This window comes from Megachile rotundata, chromosome 15 (assembly GCF_050947335.1).
Source record: "Megachile rotundata isolate GNS110a chromosome 15, iyMegRotu1, whole genome shotgun sequence".
In the NCBI taxonomy this organism is placed as follows: domain Eukaryota; kingdom Metazoa; phylum Arthropoda; class Insecta; order Hymenoptera; family Megachilidae; genus Megachile; species Megachile rotundata.
In genome coordinates, this window is record NC_134997.1 from 12,971,651 (window position 1) to 12,996,824 (window position 25,174).

The following is a 25,174-nucleotide window of genomic DNA, read 5'->3' on the forward strand; positions in this document are numbered from 1 at the left end:
AATGAAATCTTCGATTTCGGACCACCTGAGAGCCAGGTTTCTCAACATTTCGCAATAGTAAAAGCGTGCGACCGAGGGAGGAACAGATCCTTCAGAATCGTCGATGAATTTATCCGGAAATCGTTCCCGAGCAAGAAGCGCAAGAAGCAATCGCAATTATAAGCAGCGGTTTTCTGTTTCCACGAAGGGAAGATCGACGGGCTCGCAATTGTCGAATCCGTATCGAATCGGGTCGTAGACGGAAGAAAGGTAAACACGGCAAAACAACGCGCGTAAAAAGCTGAATCTTCTGTTCCTGTTTTACTGTGTTGTAAAGGTAACCGCGCCTCGTTTGCCGATTATCTCGTTATTCTTTCGGTTTCTGACCCGACCATTTTCGACCGAGTAACTATCAGCTGGCTCGCAAACCTTCTATGAAGCTGTTAGCTCACTGTAAATGGTCCAGTTACCGGCGCGAATTGGACCGTCACCTTGGCGCCCTCTTCTTGCCGCCGTTGGATCCGAGGAATCGTGAAATCGGGCTTCGTGTTGCTTGTTTTGCGAAACGGTGTGGGAGATTGAGTTCTTGGGAGGTTACCGACGCACTATAACATTATGAACACCCTTGTTATCCACTGAGATCAAGGTTGACATTTCGTTATCGAAAATAAAATTTCACAAAACAATTGGCAACGATTGTAAAAAAGGATCGGAAGGGATGGACTTCCTGTGGCCACAAAATCCCGAACGCAAACGAGCATAATGGGATCTTTGGCGAAACAGAAATAAAAGTGCCGGTAGCCAACTTAATGGGGTTAACCCTGGCTAACCTACGTATAATTAAAAACAGAAAGTGATCCGGGACGAATCGGGATTATTGATCCGGCGAATTTTACGCGGACTTTTAAGACCTTAGGATCGTACAGTAGAATTTCTTGCAGGAGCAAGATATTTTTGTACAAGCTAGTTTTGTGTAAGCTAGACATTCGTTAGATAGTTATCGAGATTAATAACCGAGATGTAAGAAAAAATTGGGTTTCTGAAAATTGGCGGTGAATCCTGGAAGCACGAAATTTCTTTGGAAATGAAATTTCGGCGGAGTGCAGATAACAGGCGAATTCGAATACCGAATTAGTAGGATGGAATATCTACCACGGAGGCATTACCAATCGTGGATTGAGTAGAAACAAAGAGAGGAGGCCAACGGTTGTGTATAGTAAAACGATCGTCGCTCGACTTGAAATACGTAGCCATTAACGGCCATAACCATTACCGATTCGGCTGAATTGTGAGGTTAGTATGGGGCTAATCTGCTACGTGCTTTACTTACCTGTCAAGAAATTAGCATATTATCTGAATACCGGCTCTCTTAGCCCCCGATTCCCTGGGAGCTCGAAACGGTTCCTCCTTCTTTCGTTTTACTTCGTCTTTTCAGACCCCGTCCTTACGCTTTTTGGCCCACTGATTTTCAAATAATCACAACCTTCGAGCGAATAATTCCTCGCAGAACGTGCGTCATAAATTTTAACGAAATTATCAAAATTCGTATCGAATTTCCATTAGAAATACAGGGTGTTAAGGGAAAGGGGTGGTTCCGCGTGGAAATAAATCTATCCAGTACGTTTCGGGATTTATTCGGGTTATTGGACCATCAAACAATGCCACGATCTTTATCTAGACATTCGGTCGGCTAGAATGCCTCGATATTAATTAAACGGCGGTCAAACGGTAATGCTCGTTCGAGAGGAAGCATGAAACGAAGCGAGAAAATTAAACGGTGGGTCTACGTTTCGAAGAATACGCTCCGGGCTGCGTCCTGTTCCAACAATACGGCTCCGGTGTTCGAAGCAGCAACCGTACGAGAAGTTTCTCTCAATCCAGCCAATCGACCAGAAGAGAGTTCGTGGCCACGAACGCACAACAATTATTATTATATCATCCGAGTGTCAAAAGGGTCAAGCGTGCCGCGACTACGTATAGGCATAATATCGAAGCTTATAGGACGTGCCATGTTTCTCCGCCCCTGGTACGCCTCGATACAGGCGTAATTACCCGGTCGATTGGTCTGACCAAGATATTTATGGGATCGAGAACGGAGGATCGAAATCGATTCGTGGCAGGGTAGCTACATCTGCCGCTTGATCTGTCTCTTCTTGCAAGACAAGAGAACTAGGCTCTAGCTTTCTACCTCTTAACGCCTTGAAACTCTCGAAAGTTGCCTTCAAAGTATTCAAAGAGTCCCATCTAATAATCCCATCGAATAATCTAAATTATCAACGAATAGAGATCGTAATTGCAAAACGAAGCAGATGAAAATAGGGGAGCAACAAATCTGTCAGGTTTCGCGCAATTTCGCCTCTTTGTATACACACGAATTGGCAACACGATACCGGTAAAGTAATCCCGTGGAGGAGTACCTAATCGCCGCGTTCTTGACGTATCGATCAACCACCGGATATCCACGGTACGTCCTGCGAGTGCATGCAACCGTAGGGGTCTCGAGAAAAAGGGATACAAGTTGGCTCGTGACGAGAGAAGCACGTTGCTTGCGTGCCTTCCGATGGGTTTACGCCGAACTTCGATATTAGGTCGACACTTGGATATTAGTTCATTCGGTAGTTGCGTGCGAACGGTAATCGTTGAGTTCACTGTCATTTTATCGAGTCGGATCAACCATGATTCGGGCTGATCCGAGGAGAGCTCGTTTCGACTCCTGCTGTCTAGAATTCTTCTGTGCCATTTATTTGCATTTAATTATTAAGAAATTCCAGTATAACATTCGCAATTTAGTCAAAGAATTTTTGCATGGTATTTAGGTCAAGCACTTAGTACTAGGTTATAGAACAGGTTAAAGATTGAAGGATAAAGGTTAAAGATTGATTAGCAAAGTTCTCAAATAACGTCTCAATCACTCTATCGAAGTATTCAATTTTTCTCCTATTCTCCTGAAACTGTTCAGTAAACAGGTAGCACCCGCAGAGACATCTTAAAAAAGTAAAGAATCTTCATATTCCAAAAGAATGGTGTGTCTGAAGGATGTGAAACAAGTACATCGAACAAAGAAATGTATCGCAGTAGCAGGCGTTGAAGTAGTTGATAGAGGAAGGACAACGGACCGCTTTGGATCGCATGTCCTTTCGGCAGGATGGATTTACGAGAGGACCCAACGATACCAGCGACTTTATGCCCGGACATATCGGGCCTCATTCAGTAGCGATGGAGACAGGGATAATGGCGTGCCGGCAGTGATGTCGGTTAGGTCAGGTTTTTAACGGTCACGTGGTCACGTCATCGTGCGTGCTCGTTCTCTCGGACAAGAATGGACCACGCGAACCCACGGCCCCGGAACGTCACGAAACGGACCTCGTTGGAGACGATCTTGGTCGCTCGAGGTTTTTATTGCTCATCGAGAGAACTCTCGCGTTTTACCGTCACCGATTCGAATTAAGATGTTGTATGTCAAACAACAGGCTCGGCGACAATCTGATACTCACCGGTGTCCTCTATATCGACATTTATCCTGCAGTCCAAACTTTGCATATTGCTCTGATTCAATAGAAATTTACATTTACTGTGTAATTGTAATTGCACACTTGTACTGAGTAGTTGTAAACTTTTGCTACGTGGTCAATTTGATTTACATATGCATTAGGTTTTCTTTTGATCAAGGTAAAAATTGTAAAATTTGAAGCACAGATGAGGCAATGGAATTTCGATTAGCAATAAACATGTTGATGCTATGTTACAAGAGTAACTCGATATTCTAAGGCAAACTTAGAGCTACTTATTTGCATGTTAATTTCAGTACTTCTTTTTAAACACGTTGTAACAAATTAGATAATTCCTAAACATACGGAGAACGAGGTAGACACGGTCGTCCGTGGTGTCAGGTTCGAGTCAATGCTCGAAGTAAATAGACACTGCAGTATTCGCAACCCTCGGACGTCTCCGGCTCTTCACTACCTCGGTGCACTAATTTGTCTACAAATTTCCCTCGCTTTTTATCTCACACCTCGAACACGATTGTCGATGCAGAAGATAAAAAAATATATGTGCTTGAAAAGATTTGCATTCTAGTGGATTCCGCTCTTTCAGCGAACGATGTTTAGAACGATGTTTCGTACGTTCTTTGATCTAATATTTGCCCTAGCAAGTTTCAAACGATTGGACCCCGTGGAACATTGATTGAACAAATTTCCGTAGAAAGTCGGGGAAAAGAAAGAGGTAGTTTGTGGTGTCATTAGTTGGTCGATGGGGACTGGCGCGTACGAGATAGCATGATTTCCAGCTGTGTTCGGCTACGATCTGTTATCGACCTGCTGATCCGATTCAAATCCGTCATCCGATGCTGTTTTAAATCCTTGATCTCGGTGTCTAATCTGTGGATAGTCGGTGTCGTCTTATGAGGCTAATCCGGCCTCGAAAAACGAGCGGATTGCTGTCTACCGAGGGCAAAACCCACCCTAGAGTCAACTAACCAGATCACACGCCTCGGCTAGCATCAGGGGTGTCCAACATTCCGCGAATATCCCTGTAAATATTCGTCCGAAGGGAAAAACGTGGATAAGAACGGACAAAATCGGTTATGTTTCGTATAAAAAGAATTTCTCTCTTCGTTTTATGGCAGTGGACGATTTTTGAGTATCGATCGGACCCAGAACAATCATCGGCATCCGTGATCTGTCGAAGATAGAACCGTTTCTGGATGATTTATGTGGTCCCACAATATGTAGGTCGACGTCCAAGACGACTCTTTTGTACCAGAGACAGGCACCAGCTTTTGAACGATTTCGCTAGCGTTTTCGAAAAAGCGTTAAAAAGACAGCGTTATCCAACGATGATAGGGCGTGGTTTGCCCACCCCTGGTCACCGGGGATAGGCTGATCAGGGGGATGGCAAACGAGATTACTTTGATCCCGAATCCAACAAACTCAGTCTGATGCCTGCTAACCGCAGCTCTTCCACTCGTTCTCCTCGAATAATCCAATAGTTTGACCGGTGTCGTAGAACAACGTAGAGTTCACTTTACACTCGTTGCATTCAGAATTTTCCCAAGCGCGGATACGCGGATTTAATACCGCATCGCCACTGACAAAAGAAGACCGAGAAATATCGGCTTCCAACCCAACCCCCGGCGACCTTCTACCACCTATCATCATCCAACGATACCGGATTTTAAGAAGCTTAATCGGCTGCACTAGACTTTATCCTGGCTTCAGGATCGACGATACTCTACCTGTTTTGGCTTCGTTCGGAGCTCGATTAGTCGAGAAAGCTTATTTGCTTTGATAATCTATTTACTGCTTTATATGATTTTTCATTAGCCTTCTTCGCGTAACGCTGAACAGTTCCCCTCTGTAGATATATTGATAGATTGGCGTAGAAGAGAAACTTCTTCAGATAGCATTCGAATTTGTGGACTATGTAATTCGAAACGGTGCATTAAAAATATTAGTCAGAAGGTCGATTGAAAAATTAATTTTAATTTCATGTAACGCGCAAGACCACTCTTCTTACATAGAACACTCAGTTTCAATTTTACTTCGAATAGGTAACTCGTCTATTAACTCAAAATGTCTAGTTTATGAGTTCACTTTTTTGCTAAAGAGCTAGCTTGAAAAATGTTGAAAAAGGCTGTAAAGATGCGACAGCTAAAACGGTGAATTGTCCTCTTTAGTAAACGGAAAACGACACCGAATCCTTTAGGAGGGATTACACGGTGGTGGTGTAGCAGTTTTCTTCGGACAGAGATTGAATTGCACCCTTAACTGGTTTGCGTTTCAATCAATGCATTTGCCGGGAGTACAAAAGCTCCTTGCAACCACGCAGTGGCCGCAGTGCATGCGAGTCATTGGCACGGTTCTTTTGTCCTACGATCGACAGGATTTCCTTTTTGTACGGTTCCTGTTCTCATTGTTCCGTCTATTTCGGAACCGTGGGGGTGTTCGGTGAAGTCTGCATAATTATTCAACTTTTTCTTTCTTAATATATTCAGTGTAGTGATCGGTGACTTTTCCAATGTAAAGACTTGCACAATTATTTTTGAATAAATTTGATAATCAGAAAAGGTAGATATCGTTGATGTAAATCACTTAAATATTCGGTGAAGCAAGTTCTAGTTGAAAGTAGACTAGAAGGCGTGAATCCGCTTTTCTTCAGAAGCGAGGGTTGAATAAACAGTGTTCAGTTCGAGATTTCACCGAATCGTGAGCGAGTAATCGCGCGAAGAACGATGCAGCAGAAGTGGTGTCCGTACGTAGAGCAGGTAGAGGTCATGCCACTCTGTATCTCCGTCACCCTGCGAACACCTTCTAAGAAGAGAGAAGATAACCGTGGTCAGTGACAAGTGCGAAGCCATTTCAAGCGCTTTACCGTGCACGGGACGAGTTTCTTAACCCGTTTTACCCTTCTGGCTCATAATTAAGCAGTCCGCTCGAATCACCGCGATTTTTCTTCGCCACGAATATACCCGAAGATATTCCAAATCGAGAAATTCTCCGCCTCCGTTTCTATCCAGACATTGTTATAAGATTTTCCTTGGTTCACGCATCCTTCGATTAAACTCGAAGGCGATTTTCGAGGCTGAGTGAATCCTGCGCGAGGCAGTGTCAAGGAAAGGGAGCGAGATGCGCAAGAAGATAGGTGGGAGAAGAAAAGGGAAGAAAAGAAGAGGAGCAAAGGTTCAAGCAGGACTTGGAAGGATACAAGGTCTTGGTATGCAGTGATATCAACTCATTACCATGCCCGGTGCAGACAACAGGGTGTGACTTTGCATCCATTAGTATAATTGCTCCTCTAAGTCTTCGGCGGTGATTTCTTCCCTCGAGCTGATTGCTTTACGCGCGCGACCGCGACGGCAATCATTCATCGATTGGCGCCACCTTTTAACCGTACCCGCTTTATCGCGACGTGGAAAAAATCCGGATTCCATGATTCTGCTCCCCGAATTCCAGCTGCAATTTCGTGTGTGCTCAAACCTTTATGGATGCTGAAACTCGTTTATTCTCCGAAGCTATGGTACTCTATTCTATTAATTGTACAGTTTCAAATTGAGGAGGGTAATTATAGAACTGATGGTTGATCAATGAAGTTAGGTGACATTTGCTTGACCACATCTTCGTTCAAAAGGACCAATAAATATTAAAGTTAAAAGTTTCACGTATCCGAGAGCTAAACTAGAAGTGAACCTTAGGTGTCCAGAGCCCTTAGAACCCGTCCGAAGTTTTTCCGTGTCGCGGCCCTGCGTTTCAGCTTCGGGTCTGAGGAACACGAGAAACGATACCATTGGATAATTAATTTCATCCTTAATGAGCCTGCGGGGACGTATGTTAATTCGAAGAGCGTAGGATATTTACATTTACGGTAGCCAGCCAGCACGAGCGTGGCCGGCGTCTTTCGGACACTCGTAACCTACACTCCTACCTTACAGGACCCGTAGAAACGGAACAGATAACTCGTTCGTGTTGCTCTCCCTTCTCCTCCGGACCGAGGAGAGGTCAGAGACGCGTCTTTTCAACCTAGGGATTTCCTGAGCAACGAACGAGCACGGGAATTAGGACCACTAATCTTTCCTGGCTGGCCAGAGAGCGACGAGAACCGGGCCAACAGCCGACAAATGCGTTTCGACCAGGCCTGTTTCCACCTTCCCGTCTTCTTCTCGGCCTTCTCGTTCTTCTTTTTATTTCGCTCGTCCCGATGGAGTTCCATGTACCTTGTCACGGGAATTCGGTAGCAGGACCAGGTCGACTCTGTTCACGACCCTTTCTCACCGAACCATCCGAGTCAAGTCGGATAGAGTGATTAAAGACGCCGTTAGAAAACGTTTAGAAGAGACTTGTACTCGAACGGCTCGTTTGTCTACCTGTTACCTGGACACAGCAGATTTGTCCTCGGGATGCTGAACCGTGCGCAGCGAGATCGAGTTTAGAGGGTCGAGCAACTTCATCCACGCGGTTATTGCCTTTTGGAGGACTCTCTTTATCAACAGCATTTTATTACGTTTCGATAGGTTAATATTCGCTAATCGATAATCAAATTTATCGCGAGTCCGAGATTAGTTCGCTCTAAAGTGAACCGGTTTTCTGTTTCTCCTTTTATTTCGCGCAATCTTCTGTCCGCAATTATCACTTTAGAGCTGCTTGCTGGTTACATTAATAACGCTCCAGCAATTGCTACCCCGTGAATCCTTCCTCGTTCAGGCAGATTGCACCGGTTTTACGATGTTTTGGTTAAACGGAATTAAAAAGTAACTTATAACGTTGCCAGCGGGTGGTTTAATTATCGATCGTTCGCGAAATGAGATTCATCCTTAATCGGCAAACAGTAGCTGTCTTTTTGTCATGAACGGAAAATTCGAGGGTTGAAATCGAAGCGGATTATGTTCATAGTAGAGCAACTATCGATGAATCGACCCAGTTTCCAGGGTCATCAGCTTGCACATGGAAGGAAGCATCGAGGTTCAGCGAGTTTCAGACACGCGTGTGTGGGGACACAGGTCCGTGACACACGCTTGGCATGCGTGTCCCATGCGAGAGAGCAACCGGGCCGCCGCTTCGTTCTCGCACCTGTTGACTTCTAACTCGACCGGTTGATTAACGACTCTCCTTCCTAAATCACGCGGCCTCGCGATTTCTTACTCCATCACGTGAGCTCCACTACACGATACGCTTTTTCGTTACTTTTAACGTTCACCAAACAACGGAATATTTCGAACACTCGAGCCTTACCTTTGCTTTAAATTTCAGCAGCTTGCGAGTCTTAAAGAATTTGGAAATATATTTATTTTTAAAAAGAATCATGATTTGGCGTAATGGGAATTGCAGGTACTTTTCTAGTGGCATTTTCTAACTCGTGTTTTAATTTTGGGTGAAGGGTGGTGAATGAAACATGAACGATCAGTCAAATAATAGAGTTAGGTAGAATTAAATGCTCGATGATTATAGTCATTAATATCTGAGTATTATAAATATATTTTAACGAACTCGTTTACATCTGGTTAGAACGCATGCATATATGAACAAAAAGTATAAACGAAATATACATATGAAAGCAATTTACATGCGAGCATACAGAGCGACGTCTTTAATAAGCCTTTGATGCAATTAAGGGCAGCGGAAGCTCATTGCAGATTTTTCGAGGTCGTGACGTTTAAATTTCCATGTTCTCTATTCATTATGGAGAAATAAAATTGTACGGTACGGAGGATTTCTCGATAAACGAGTGAATTAAGGATCAAGATTAAATTTTGTTACTTTTCCATAAAGTTTAACTGTGGATAGTTCGCAGAATTCGATGATGGCGGATTTCCGCGAAGCATCGCAAATTTATGTTGCGGAGGGCAAACTAGACAGTTGGTTATTGCAGAAAATTGAAGATATCACGGCGAGATCGGCGATCAATCCGCACAATTAACGAAGGCTTTCCATTCGACCCACGCCTTTGGGCTTTGTTTACTGCGATGCTGGGCGACGTTATTCCTTCTGATCTCTATCGACTGCCTCCGGTCACCTCTCAACCCTTCACCCTTCGCGGGTTAATAAACGATCGCCCTTCGAAGATTCTTCTGAAATTCACAGTATTCGAGTTCTTTATCCAGTATGGATTATCGAGACAATTTAATTATTTCAGCTCCTTCCCAATTTTAAAATATATTCGGTCTGAATTCTACCGTATCTTCACATTTCGTGAAGTAAATTAAATATTACGGATATGAATTATAAAATGCACGGTCGGAAAAGTCTCTGTTAAAATTAAGAATAATTCCGCAAAATCCAATTTCACGGATCGGAACAATGCACAGCACTCGAAAAACTGTCTCAGTTGGTACAATCAATTAGTTCCGGCAGTCGTAGAGCATCCCGGCGAGGCGTTCGTCCTCGCATAATAATTCCGTTTGTCACGCCAGTTACGCGCTCTACATAGCCGTGCACGTTACATTTGAATCGCGTCTGTGAAAGGCCGAACCTCGAACCATTTTTCTCTCGATATTTCTTAGACTTTGCGCAGATAAATTCGAAGGGTGGAATCAACCCCGAGTAGTTATGTTACGAGTTTGGGCTGTTATGGGAAAATGGCCGATTCAGAGATCTGTCGAAGCATCGAAATCTCCGCGTGCACGTCCCACGCATACGCGAGCGATCAGTCGCGGACATCGACATTACCTCCTCTCGCGTGATCGCGCGCCAACCGGTGCGGCGAATTTCGAATTCAACGGAGAATTTATGGCGGCTCGGGGCTCGGGGCCGAGTTAGACCCTGGTAGTTGTCCGTAACTCCGTCTCTTTCTCTTTCTCGATCGAGTTTTGCACCCGTTGCGTTTTCGGCAGCCGAGAGATTTGTGGTCCCCTGGATTCGACGATTTAGATGTTCATTTAATTTAGTCGTCGTCCGTCGAGAGGCTCAACCGACCCCGTGCTTCATTAATAGTCGAACCAGGCAAATAAAGGAGTTTTGATTTATACACTGTCCAGCGAGTGCGAGCGCGTATGCCATCCAACGCGGTGCACGGTTAATTAAATTGTTTATAGTTGTCGTGATCCCTCTGCTTGTACTCGTTGTTCCAACCAACTTTTCTGGAATTAAGATTAACCACGGGTCCATCGTCGATCCTACGATCGTGAAGGAATCCTCCCGTGTCCTTCGAGGTCTCCGAACGTTAGTTAGGTTGTGTATGTATGTATGTGTATGTGAAATTAAAAATGCAGCCAAAAAATAAATAAACACACAACCCTATATATTAGTACACATTCATTCTTTATCACTTCAACAAATTATGTAATTTACAATAAGAAACTTGCAGAACAGTCATTTGCAGAACAGTCAAAACGATCTTGCGATCCAAACAATGATCACTGAGATATGAAGATAAAAATTGTTACAGAAAAATAACGATAACAATCGTAAGGAATAAAGTTTTTCTACAAATGAAGGATGTATTATAAAACTTGTATAAGATTGTGGTTTGTGTATCGATTTGACGAGAGATGGTTACAAAGGGAAGGAGAGAGACTACCGAAGCAAAAAGTAACGAGGTTGATCGGAGGCGAGGCAGATCCTCGTCGCGTTTAGCCGGCAAATCGCGTGCGCGAGAAAAAGCAGGCTTGTTCTCGCGTCTGGCCGATACGCCGGCTGTAATTAATCCAAGAACGATCGTGGTAATTAATTCGCGACGGCGATGAAGGAAACGGCGCTCGCGACGCTCTGGTTGAACGCCGGCTCGCGTCCGTGTAATGCTAACCGACGGTGACTGGGCCGTTTGTTAACACGCCTAACGCACGCGGGAGAACGATCCTTTCTGCTCCCGTTAGCATCGTAACACGCTAATTCGGGACCGTTAGCGAGCTACAATTTCACGGTGAAAAATAACTCGCGTCGCGAGTACTTACAACCGAACTCGTAGTATTCCGAATATAATTCGATTCATTTTAATGATCTCATAAATACCGAGCTGTGTGTATTCATTTTATTTGCGACTGCTATAATTGAGCAGAAAATTACTCTGGGTACAAAGATTTCTTGCTTGAGAAATTATGAATGAAGACAGGAAATATAAAATAAAAGATTTCTCGAAAGGTCAAGATCGAACGATAAATTAAAATAAAATGAAAATTTATATCTTGTCGGTTGAATCGATAAAGCTTCCGAACGGAAACCGACCATACCAGCTGCATTTTCATTTTTCGTGGAGCTTTCTTTGACGAAGACCACTAATTCTACTGGCAGTCGACATATGGTTGATTATTTGCCACAGGATGTCGAAAGTCAGGTTTGCCATTGGTGCTCTCTTTCAACTCACCACTTACGAAATGCTACGTTGACAGGCGAATGCACTTCCGCTCGTTTCGCGTCCACGCGAAATTCGTTGCGTGTCCGCTCCGACATTTTTGTATCGTTCGAAGGATCTGACGAACAAAATCTCTAAACTGAAAATTGGGATGCTTCGAACCGAAATTCTCTTTTTATTAAAATCACCCTTGTCATTACTCAGTACTGACCACGTGACTGATTATCGTTCCACAAGATCTGATTCCAATTTTGGTTAAATAACCAGAAAATAGTGGAAATGTTGAAAAGGGTAAAATTGAAATTATTTCGAACTTGAAATAAAAATGACTAAAAGTAAGATGAAGTATCGAATAAAATATTCAGTCCACATTTTTAACATCAGCTACCCCTTTCACAGCTTAAAAACTTCGTATCAGAATGAACTTGCACCCGTTTTATTCCCAACCCCTAAGTATTGTACCTTTCGAAACTAGAACTCCATCGCTTCAACCCCTCGTTCTGTTTCTTCTTCCAATCTCCAAGGATATCGAATCCAGGAGGGTTCGGTTCAAGGTCGAGCTTGGGCATTCCTAGACACCGTTGCTCACCCCTGTCCGCTGTCTAGGCGTGTATATCACTGTCCCAGGAAACGTTCTAGCATCCTTTCTGCGGTGGAAGCTTCCATTGCTACCCCATGCTGTCTGCCACCCCGGAACTCCTCCACTTCGTCTCTACCCTCGAAAATCCATAGTGGACCCACCCTTCGCGGCGCCTGCGCGTCCCGGCGCTTCCGTACGAACGATCAACCCCTCTACACCCGGAGCTACCTTCTCCGAGGACGTCAACTATGAAGCGTTCATGAGCAAAAAGGGAGGAAACGCTTTTGTAAGGGGTTGGAGGACTGAAGGGATGTTGATGCTAGGAGCAAAATGGCGCTTTTCAGGAAATGGCTCTTTCGGGGCTTTATAATTCTTGCGTATTTTTCTTAATTTAGAGGTGCTTCCTTTAGGGGGTTTGAAAGTTCCGTTTCCGTAAAGGGTCTTCAAAATTTTGTATTAGTTTAGTAATTGTCAAGGTGAAGATTTGATACGAGTTCGAGCAATCTCGAGTGTATGATTAGAAGGGCTGATGGATTCGAGAATGGCGTGTTGTATACCCAGCGATTACGCGATCGCGCCACTTTTGATTCGTGTTATTTAATTCGAAGCAGGCCTGGAAGTTTGTATTTGTTGCTCGTAAATCACAGAAACATGATCGATATTAGATTTATGTACGTCGGCTGACATCGACCTATAAATTCTGGGAATGGTTTTCTGAAATCCCCGAATATTCCATTAATAATAGAAAATGAATGCAAAGTACAATTAATCGAACGTTTCGAGGAATTCGCAACTAGGACAAGACTCAGGAAGCGGTCAGAGGCAGCAATAAAGAGACAATTACGTTATAATTACGGTATTGTCGCATCGGTTTCATTCTCCGGCGCACTTGCAGTTTTAGAACGCATTGAAATGCAGTTTTCTGCCGTGCAAAGTGCACGGTTCGCTTTCTTCCCACGCTGGCGGAGAACAAAAGTCGGTTACGTAAACGCGTGTGTCCCATTCATCGGTTCCCTGTGGGACATTGTTTCATCAAATCTATAATTTTATTTTTTATATTTGTCCGTCATGGCACTGTGTCATCGTGATACGACGACCGAATCGTCCACGATAACAGGATGAATTTATTATGATTCATTCCTAGTTCGAATTAATCGTTTCCACGAATTGTAATATAATCGTTTTGCGTTTCTCTTCTTTTTGGAGTAATTGATACTGTAAGGATTTTTTAAAGCCCGACGTTTGGATTATCCTTGTCGTCATTATTGTCGTTGATCTTAACGATTGCAATTAGTGTCATCAAATTGCAAGGAGGTTCGCCAGGTATCCTTGACGAGTTCCTCGAACACATCATACCGTAATCTTGGGGTTATTCAGAAGCTTGCTTCCTTTTTCCTGCCAAATCAAATTGTCCGTGTTCGAGTGTCGAGGCCGGAGGAAAAAAGATTTTCAAGAAACGAGATTCCGATGTGTACACGACGCGACTTGAATGGAATAACGAAGCAAGCTAAAGAATTTAGCGAATTTCTTTTTTCCACTAGGATACTCTAATTAACAAACAGGTTTATGAATTTCTACAGAAATCATTAGTTGTACATAGTTGAAAATGTTCTCGTTAAGGATTTCGAAACGAATACAGGGCGACTCAAAGGTAATGCGAGTCTTTTCTAAAGTATAGAGTTTATGAATTTGTTGAATGTGCAATATAATTAATTGAAACATTAGTAAAGAACCGATAAGCATATTTAAAAGGATCAGATAATGAACATTTAATTAGTAAACACCGGAGTCAAACAAATTAAAGTTATTTAATGTTAATTGCTCGATTCGAGTCGTACCAAATTTCCTTGATAGATAACAGACAAAAACGAAGGTGAGAAAAAAAGAATTAGGGCCATAAGAGAAGAATGGCACTGCCCACGTGGCACACCTTTCTTCTTGTCCTCGTTCCAATAATTAACCGTGTTTTGCACGTTGCTGCGCGACGAACAGGAGAAAGAACAAAAGGCCGACACCGAACGTCCTAATGGTATCCGAATGAGACTATTCCTCGAGGACTTCCTCTCGTCCCAGGGATAATGGATTCGGTGTCATCTAATAATTAATAGAGTTCTTCTCGCTGCTGCCGTAGTCGTAGCTGTCTGCCTATACATAGCTGGTAATCTCATTCATCACGCTTTCTAACCCCTAAGCATTTTAATTAAGGCCATCGTGCTTTTTCGCTCCTTCCTTCCTTTTTCCGTTTCGCCTTCAATTTCGCCAAATTCTCGGAAGCCCAAGCATTTCTGATTTTCTATGACTCCGAATAAGCGTTGAATCATTTTAGCTAGCTTGAGGACGTCAAGGTTGTTAAAAATGGTAACGACTGTTAAATAGAAGATTAAGAGTAATACGAGGCGGTGTCTTTGACGAGAAGTTTAGTACGGTGTTCCCGTGAAACGGGCCTCAATTAAACAAACAGTCCAAGTGTTTGATTTTTCGCGTGGGTCTGAACGGTCAGTGGCGTCACGTTCATTACTTCCAATTATCCACCGTCGAAAAACATTTTTGATTCGATAAACGAAATATTCTTAGACTCGATTTTAACATTAAAATAACTAGAAAGGATAATGTTTTAATTAGTACGCCAATGGTAAATCGAATCACCATGTGGTAGCGACGATCCATGTCATAATTACCAAACAATTTGCGGACCTTATGTCCCGCTGAGAGAAAACTAGAAACGATAACCGAAATGTTTCGTAATTATATTTATCCCGTAGAATCGCAGCTGTTTAGTAGGTACATCGGTCCGCGGGGTTCCCCACGTGTCAATCAATCCTCCGACAGTGGTCTCCTTTAATTATCGAGATCCTTTGGTCGTAGGCCGCCTGTCGTCGAGTCTCGAAGGTGGTCAACCGTGTTCTTCCCAGGAATTTCTTTTAATCGGTACTAAGGATGAACCTTGATTCTTTTAGCTAATTAAGACAACATTCTGATGCCTTACATAAAGTCGAAGTTAAACAGGTCCTCGCCGCTTGTGGACATCTCTGAACCGATAAAGGGAAAATTTTCCTTTCGAACGTTACCTTGAGGACATAGACCTATTGCTTTTTATGGAACTCGCATTTTCTGGGGTTCGAAGAGGTCTTCGACATTAACACTGAACCTACCGACATTTAATGTGTACTCAATTTGAAATTAAAAATGAAGTTAAAAGATAAATTAGTACACACATCTATTCTTCATTTTGATGAAAATCAGTGCTGATTTTAAGGAATGTACTTTAACACAATGTGTACCTTATAACAAGAAACTTGTGGAGCGGTCGTTTGACCGGTTTGGTAGTGTTAAATCTAATCGTGAATTTAAATTGCAATGAAGTTAAATAGAAGACTAGCTTCGGGTTAAAATGAAACATTCTGTTCGCAGTTTAAAACCGCCGCAAAAAGATGGGGTGACAAAGTCGAACCCCAGCAAGAGGCATCGAGAGCGACTGAACGCCGAATTGGACACGCTGGCGTCGTTGCTTCCGTTCGAGCAAAACATTTTGAGCAAGCTGGATCGGCTGAGTATTCTGAGACTCAGCGTCAGCTACCTTCGAACGAAGAGCTACTTTCAAGGTAAGTGTATCGTAAGGATGTTCATGACTAAGAAGTATAAACAATAATTAATTGAGTGTTCTTTAACCGTCGAGTTAAAAGTGTTGGTCGGCAGCGATGCAAAGATTCAGAAATTTCTTGCGGTACATAGTCGTGGCTAAACATCGTTGCGCATCCAGGAGCATTAGCATTCGCAATATGTTTCTGAACACGCGATGCTGTCGTTACTCTGTCTCTGAGGGAACAATAAGGGTTCAAAAACAATGACCCGCGTTCTTCCGCGATCCTGCAATTCGTCTGCTCACCGTCGAACTTCTTCCTCGCCATTGTAATTCCGTTGCTATTGTTACGTCATATTGTACCGGAAACCGCGGAGAAAGTGTTGGGATGTTTTTCCATTTTTTTCTTTAATTTCGTATTCATGGTTTCAGAAAGCATAGTGATAAACGCTAACGGTGAAAACGTAGATGATCGCGAGCGATTACTTTAACAAGATTAGGTATAAATATATGAATTATTTAATAAGAAAGAGCGTTAACGTTATCGCGCACGGAAAATCTTTAGAGTCGGTTTGTTATTTAGAAAAGTGCAGAATCGTAATTCATGCAAGAAAAACAGGGGTGGGCTTGATATTATTTGCCAATCAATAGCCACTGAAAATTAGCCGGTAAAAAGATAAGCTCGGTTATTACGAGAAACTCGCGGCGTTCGAACGTTGTAATTTCACCGCAAAAGAAGAGTTTATAATCCCTTCGTGACGCGAAATCGTAACATTGCTTAACCCATTTGCATTGCTTATTCATAATTAGTCAAGATATCCATAGCCGTGGCTATGACATTTTTAAATTTCAGGTCAGCGCAACCGGTGCATGTTTTTCGTATCGAACACGATTTCACCGATCGATCCCTTATTTCGAGACGATGCTTTTAACCCTCCGATGCTCCCTAGCCTCGTTATTCGCTAGATCAATTGATCTGCATCGGTACGACCCAGTTCTCTTAACTCCTTCGCGAAATCATAAATGGCGTGACTGTGCAAAATCATACAGTGTTCAAGGTCGCTTCAAAAATACTCGGAATAAAGTATTGCTATCTTCGAGGTCTCTTTGTGCACGAAAATTCTCCTAAAAAAAAAAGACAATTCGTAACAAATTTGGTCACCACAAGTTTGGACACAAATGTTATCGATTCTGTGATATCACAGCGCGTTTTATTACGAAGCGTAATGATTTTCAAATTGCCATATTTAAGTCGAAAATCTGGATTATCGCCGATTAGTATCTCGAAAGCGATCGTAGGGAAAGGGGATAGGGAATTATGCAACCGCGTCGAAGCCTTAGCTCGCGGCGGGCGTGCAATCTCATCTGCAATCGCAATCAGGTGGGGCCAATCGAAGAATCGGCGCGGAATAATGGGCAAACGTTCCTCTTTTTCCCGTCCATTATCTTCCTCCGCCAGTCTGGAGTCACAGAAGGCAAGAGGCTCGAATCTCACGACGAACGTGCGCGGCCTCTAAGTGTGCCCACACGAAACCCTCGTAATGCGGCTTCTACACTTTTATCGATTTAACGCCGCGCTAAGTACCGCGAACCTGGCCACGGACGATCGCGTACTCCACCACTGATACCACCACCTGTGTGTCCTGAATGCTTTTCGTTCTCCTTTTTTTCCTCCAACCTCGTGGGTTCGATCAATCGATTCTCCCCGATTGGATTTTATATGTAATTGGGGTTTTAATGAAGATTTATTTCAGGACTGATCGAGGACGGTTTTAGGGTACGGATGAAAAATAGTAGACTCTTCATCATTGATTCAGGAAAAAATTTTATTCTTTGGAAACTTGTTCGAGTCATTTGAGAACGACTTTAAATTACGAATGTCAATTTTGAGTGGTCGATTGTTGTAGATGGGTGAAAATGGGAGGGCAAGAATGGAGTTAGGACGCGTGGGTCGCGTATGCAAGGTAATGGACACGAATCCGGATCGCAATGGTCGCGGAGTGCGAACGCGAACAGGAATGCGAATACGAGAGACAGCAAAGCGAAAGAGGCGAGTTGTCCAGTTGCGGGGCCTGCGAGAGCCACGTCTCGATATCGCGGATCTCGCAGTATATCACCTGCGGGGCACAAGAGGTTGCCCGGTCTCTACTTAGCGCTCTTGTTGCTACCGACGCGATCCTGAGAGCGTACCACACGGGCCAGACTCCGGGGCATTGTTCACACCGTTTTAATAGGTATTCATTGTCGGGAGCTCGGATCTTTTCCGAAGACACCCGGGAGAGTGTCGCCCGATGCCCTGATACCTGGGAGTTCTTGCGCGTTACCGGCCTCACCTGTCCCTCTACCCCGTGCCCATCTTCCAACCGTGGCCAGCGGCGGATCGCTAATTGCGAAAAATGCGTGCAGGTTGCCACTGCATCGAACACGAATTGGATTTTGGAACTGCCATCTGGGTCTTTTTTCCACTGAGATCAATTTCATGGGAACAATCATTTTAGTTGAATAAACTGGGTTATTCTAAACGTTTGATAAACATTCATGTATCTTAACCCCTTGCCTCAGTCAAAACTAGTTGTAATATTAAAACAAACAAAGAAAATTAAAATGTTATGAGCATTTTATATTCATCCTGACTATGCAAATTATAGTTGGACCTAATTTTCAAGATGAAGAATATTAAAAATTTCAGCAGGGTTTTGTCACATTTGAGCTGTGTGTCACGAGTGAAATTCGTCAAAGTACGCCAATCAATATTTAATAATATAGTGATTTCTAAAAAATGTTGCTTCTTAAATTTTGTGTTAAACGAGAATGATTTGTGTCGAATAAACTTGAGAACCCAGCAGAACTATACAATTATGCAGAAATCACGAATCGAAAAATGAAGATGCAAGTTAAAAGCAGAAAGCGATAATTACGTAGAAGATAAATTCTAAGTAAAGAGTTGTAGCAACTTCCCAGTGATGGCAGAGAAGATTCTAGCAAAGAGAAAGAAAAGGAGTGCTCCACTATGTAAATTAATTAGCCGTTCGGTAAACGCGTTGATTTTTCAAACGGGCACGTGGTGCGTCCTCGCCTCCGGTTAGCTAGCAGAAGAATAAGAGAATCTCGAGGAGGAAGAAGAGGAATAAAAGAAAGAGAAGGTGGCGAACGTTGCAGGAGATTCAGATAGCGGATCGTGGGGGTTGCACCTCTTTCGCTTTTTTACTGACGCTTACCGTTCCTTTCTCGCGCTTCGCCATTCCCCGTAGACCCCATAAAAGGTTCAAAGCGACGAGTCTCGGTAATTAACCTCCTCCGCGTCGATCTTATTGCCGGCAGTCTCGTGTTTGTTTCCTTTTTTTCTTCTTTAATCACTTCGACGCCACCTTTTTGACAGTCCAATCTCGATATAGAATTGTACAACTTTTTTCAACGTGTTTCTCGGTTAAATAGCTCCTTTCGATGTTGGCACACGAGGTATAAGTGCTGTTTGCAAAAATGATTTGAATAATCGACGTGTCGCAAATGTTATGAATGGCTAATCATGGAACGTTAGAAAAGAAGAGAGATATGTACAGTTTAAGGGGTCAAAAGTTGCGGGAGGAGTAATTGGAGTTTGATCTTGCGTGTGACAGACGGACAAAGAAGAGATATACGAAATTGCTTCGAAGCGGAATAAGGTCCTTGATGAAATTGTTAGTTCAAGACATTAATAACCCACGCGGACTAATTACTTACCGCGCGAGGGCATCAAATCCTCATTACGCAATTCGTCACCCTCCGACACCTTAATCAAAACCCGCCGCACGTGGAATAACGATGTGACGTTAAGCGGGAAAGTAATGAATTCTTTACCACCGTTGAACTGCCATTGCTTAGAAGCTTCGATCAATATTGTCGAAGGATTTTTTCGAGGTGGTCTCTTTAACATTTGAAACTACGAAATAATACCCGAAGGAATTGTTCGAAACCCGTTCGAGATCGCGCGGTGTAGCGTCAACGTGTGTACCTTGTAAACGCGTAGCATGAACGTTGATGAAGAGATATACATCGATACAGTTACCTTCTCATCATTACGACTCATTTACATTTTTCATTTCGAGCTGACACCTGGCGGGGAGGGACACTGAAAGAACCACCGCGTGACGAAACGTGGAAGGGGACTTTCAGAAGGTATAAAAGTGCAACGATAAGGATATCGAAACCGCAGAAAATAAAATTAATTTATACGAGAAATATAAAAATACAAGACAACAAAGCCCCGTAAAAATTCACAGAAGATGCAAAAGAACGAAAATCACTCGAGATAAGAAACACAAAAAGTGAAAACAGGAAACGAAGGGAGAAAGAGTAAAAAAAACTGAAGAAGGAAGAGCCGTCGAGGGAGCGTAAAAATGAACAAAAGGAGGACGAGTAAAAAGCAAAGGAAGCTACCGAACGAAAATGGCGGAAGAATGAAGAGAGACGAGTTTAAAGGAGAGAAGAACAGGCGGTAAAGAAAGATTGACAGAAACGGGCCCTGCGAGGAACGGAGCCAAGAAGAGAAAAAGAGGATGGAGAAATCAACGAAACGGATCTCCCCGGGCCGGTAGCGAGAACCGGAAGCCGCCTCTGGATTATGGAGAAGATCGTAAATCGATTAAATTCGTCGGCGCAAAGCGCGCACGCTCATCCACCAGCGTGCAGAGTGTGCAATTATTTAATTTCGTCGATTATCTTCGGTCGAGTTCATTTTTCATGTCATTATCGCGATGCGGTCTGCCTTTTATGATTCGCCCTTCGCGAACGACGACTGCGAGCCTTCGTGTCATTTCTATGAAGTCATCAACCTAAGGGCACCACGCTTTTGAAAACTGATTTCCTTTACGCCTGTCGCGTCGTGACACGGATCGAGTCTTTTTCTTTTTTTCACGCGGCACGCGACAAGAGGATTTAAGCTGCTCGTATCACGAAAGTTGTCTTTCAGGCTGTTACAATACTTAACTTTTGATATGATACTCCTGCTTTTCAATAACCGATAATTACAATACTGCAGCAATTTATGTTTCTATTTAGAAGAGCTTTTTTGGAAAGGTTCGTTCATAAAGAAAGACTGTCGATGAACTTTTTTGGGAGAAGTTCAATGAACAGCGAGAAAAGTGCACATATAATGAAGCAACCGGTAGGAGAGGCGTCCTCGGCAAAATCGAGAAAGGTGTTTCGACTGGTGGCGTACTCCATATAAGTCGATATTTGCCGCGGTCTAATTGCTGCATTTTTAATAATGACGTTAATGAGCGATAGTTATCGCGTGTCCGGTCCCCGAGCAGTCGGCCGACTCCGTTGTCGAACCGATTAAAGGCAAATCGGATGTTGCCGTCCAAAAGGAGGTTGCCATCCGAGAGCCGATATCGATCTGAAACGCGTGCCATTCCTTCCGTGAACCGGTGGCCCTATATCAGAAAAATGCACGAACAGAAGCAGCGGTCCTGTGGCTCGCGTCATTTCACCGAGTGGAAGGGCTCGATGGCTCGCAGCAGATGTCCCAACGAACTTTTTTCGCTATCTTGATCGACGTTACAGCCGCCGATCGTCGAAGATCGCGGTCTCCATCGAATTAGGATCAAACGCTTTTCTGGAGCAAATTTACAAACCTCTTCAATCTCAAATTATGCACATTTATTTAGATACCAGTGCACAAGTTTCTCGATTAGAAAGATTAGGTAATTTTTCTCGTTGGCTAAGGGCAATGTTTCGTGAGGTTATTATTCCAGCCGATTAATAATTTATGTGTTCTATGAATAATCGTCGTCTAATATCAAAGAGACCATACCAAAGTATTTATTCACAGCACGGATGAACATTTGCATCGTGTTTCATCATGGCAAACCGCGTCTAAACACATCGTGCGATAGATAGGGATCTTTACGACGGCAACGGCACGGTAGCCTCATCCACGACCGATCATTTTCTCGTTCGATTATCCGAACGATTAATCGCCGCGTATTGTATTGCGTGAATTATCCTGGCGAATGTACACGGTGTACGTTTCCTTTCGCGTGACCAACATTAGGTGATAACGTTGTTACAGGAGGTGGAAAAAAAATGATGGAAGCGATACAGGGATGCTACGATAATCGTAATCAGTCTCGACTGAAGTTATTCTTAAATGTAACACGATTTTATCGTCTTATTAACCTTTGGAACGTGCAAATTTATCGGGTTACGATATTTTAAAATAAATAAAGCTTGTACCAAGAATGTACACCTGCACGGGGATGAATTAGGAGTCCTCGAAGCTAAGTCCATGTTCGATGGTTCGCTCGATCGTTTATCGATAAATGTTATCGTCGGCAGTACCATACGTCAGCTACGAATGACGCGTAATAACGTCGTAACTCGTGGTAGCGATCGAAGTGACGTTCAGTCTCGACAGGCCAAGTAAATTACGCCACGTCCGACTTATCCTTTCAGGATCTGAGCGTATCGACAAAAAAGCTGGTCGCTCGCGTGCGGCAAAAACGAAGGACTCACGTGGCTTCTTTGGTTGGCTCGAGTCTGGTAATCGCATTTTTACCCCTTTATATTTTTCACTATCCGGCTGTTCGCTCGATTTTTCTCGTTCCACGTCGACTGGCCCGGGTCAACGTCGCGTTCGCGTATCAAACGTCGCCATCGAGGTTTCCCTTCTCCGTCGAGATACTTCTTTTAACGGCGTACGCCCTTGTTTGTTTACGGCCATCTTGAATTTACCAAATCATAATTACAAGACTCTACAGTACTCGGTAGACTACAAGCTATTTTTGAAGGGCAATGCTGCATGTTTAATGAAGAAGAATTTTAAGGAGCAACTTTGAGACAGATGTAGAGAAGATGGCAAAGTGTAACTCTAAGGGTAGAAATCTTATGTCAAAATAAATTATGTTATATGTTTAATGAAGTAGAATTTTAAGCTGCAACTTTGAGACAGATGTGAAGAAGATGGTCAAGTGCGACTCTAAGGGTAGAAATTTTACATCAAAATAAATTATGTTATATGTTTAATGAAGTCCAATTTTAGAAGGTGTAATTTTGAGACAGATGTAGAGAAGATGATCAAGTGCGACTCTAAGGCTAGGAATTTTACGTCAAAATAAATTATGTTACATGTTTAATGAAGTAGAATTTTAAGGTGCAACTTTGAGACAGATGTAAACAAAATGGCAAAGTGTGACTCTAAGGGTAGGTATTTTCCATAAAAATAAATTAATAGTCAAAATAAAGTAGTACATGTCGAATGCAGTTTATTGGATTTTGTTCTAATAAGGATCTATCGAATGTTACTGAAAGGTAGATGCTAGGCGAGAACTCGCAATAATAAAGTGGCGGAAGTGCAACCGCGAAACGACGAAGCACGAAATCTGGAGTTCGCGGAGCGTGAAGCTCCGTCGTCGTCGAGGAACGGCGACGATCTCGTCGACGTTTCGTGGGGAAGAGCCGAGCAGAAATCTGGCTTTTTAACGAACTCGTAGCCCGTTAGTCGTTAGCATGCACCGAGAACCAGCGTTGGTCCGGATAGCGATCTTCGCGGGCACGCGCTCACCGACCATGAGAATTCTGAATATTTTTATATGAAAATGTAACCGCGTCGCTGGTTAGAACGGGCGAAATTTTTCCTTGCGAACACGCGAACGAGACAGTCTTCGAGATTCTTAATTTTGAGAAATTTGTCAAGTCTCGCAACGTCGAGATAATTGCTAATCGATCTATGCAATTAAACGTGCAACAAATGGTAACAATGCGCCGGCCACCGTTAGCCACCGTTAGTTTTAAGTTAATGAAACAATTAGGCGTCGAAGTATCATGTTTCCTCGTCTTTCCGCGAACAGATATGCCAACCGGGCCGTGTAGCATGCGCGGAACACATTTTCATTAACATATTCAAGAAAAAGAGGCTAGTTGCGCGTAATTACAGAGAGCAATGGGAGAAAAACGAGCAGACTCGCCCGGAGAATCCCTTTAACGAGAGGAATCTGCCATCCGTGGCAGAGAGCGCATCTCTCTACGCCTGCCTATGGAAACCACGAGAGGGAATGAAAGACGAGGAGAAAGCGTCCTTAATGAGGAACAGAGGAAACGGCCCAAATAGAGATCAACGGGGTGGTAATATGGACCATAGAGACTTTTATGGCCATTAACGATGCGAAACAATTATCAGTTAACGAACGCTGTCGTGCGTTCCGATATTAGACTCCTTTATTCGGTTTTCCGGTTCTGTAGGTCGATGGAACGCGTTTCGAGCTGCACATTGCGGGTCTTAAAGATCTAGGATATCTGCTTCTGGGTAGCAGGTTAGGGTTGAAAAGGGTATTCTCGGAACAGGCATTATAGAAATTGCTGATCGAACAAAGGGGTAATTTGCGTAGCGAGAATTTGATCGAAGTCGTTAAACGCGTGTCGCAATCTGCATAAGCGAATCCTCTCGGAAAGGAAAGCGAGAAACTATAGGACAAACAACCGTTTAATTTACGACCAGCCCATTTTTCTCGCGTTAACGGTCGGGTGCATGAAACGCCTGCTTTCCATCGAACGTTGAAAACGTTTCGCCGATCTATCATTTCCGATACGTTGAATCATCAACCGCGGCGCGATCGCGGCGGCCGCTTTCAACACGATCAAACGCAATCACGATGTACATATATTAAAACAAAAACGGTATTAAATGTATTACGCCCGTTAATTAGAGAGCGATCCGTATTCTCCAGCGCTCACCGTAACAAACAGATAACAGACGTCTATATACGTGGCAGAATCGGCAGAAAAAAGGGAAACCCACGAGTGTGGCGGAGCTGGATTTCATTAAAAACTTAAATAAAGTGATGCAAACAGATACTTTATAGACTTCAAACACGAGCCTGCTTGGTTTCCTTCGAACGATCTACTTCCGTGGCCGTGTATCGTTAGCGGTATTTAACGTCGAGCAAGAAATCAGAAATCATGATCTCCGTGTTTCTTGTTTCATTTAATTATTTAATTTAGGATTCTTTGTGAAATCGCTCTTGTTATCACGCGATTTCCCCCCTGATTAACATGAAAATTATGATACGGCTTCAACGCGATGGAAAAGTGGAATTCTTTTCAAATCGTTTAAATTAATATAATTCAATCTTCAGCTCTTCGGATTCAGAGATTGCTGGCAAAATTATTCGATAACGAGTAACTTAACACCTCGTATTCACGGCTTAATGGTTCGTATTCTTCCCAAGTTTCGATGTTACGTTATTCGCACACAAGTTCACCCAGAATAGAAGAAA

At 43.2% G+C, this 25,174-nt stretch overlaps 1 protein-coding gene across 2 annotated transcripts in view; it reads left to right on the top strand.

Annotated features, from left to right (window-relative positions):
* ss (aryl hydrocarbon receptor spineless) overlaps positions 1–25,174 on the top strand; it is a 96,098-nt gene that overhangs the window by 20,537 nt on the left and 50,387 nt on the right. For both annotated transcript variants that reach the window (XM_076540210.1, XM_076540211.1), the window contains exon 2: positions 15,752–15,942. In XM_076540210.1, the coding sequence (XP_076396325.1) occupies positions 15,752–15,942 (191 nt within the window). The remainder of the gene's footprint in view (positions 1–15,751; positions 15,943–25,174) is intronic.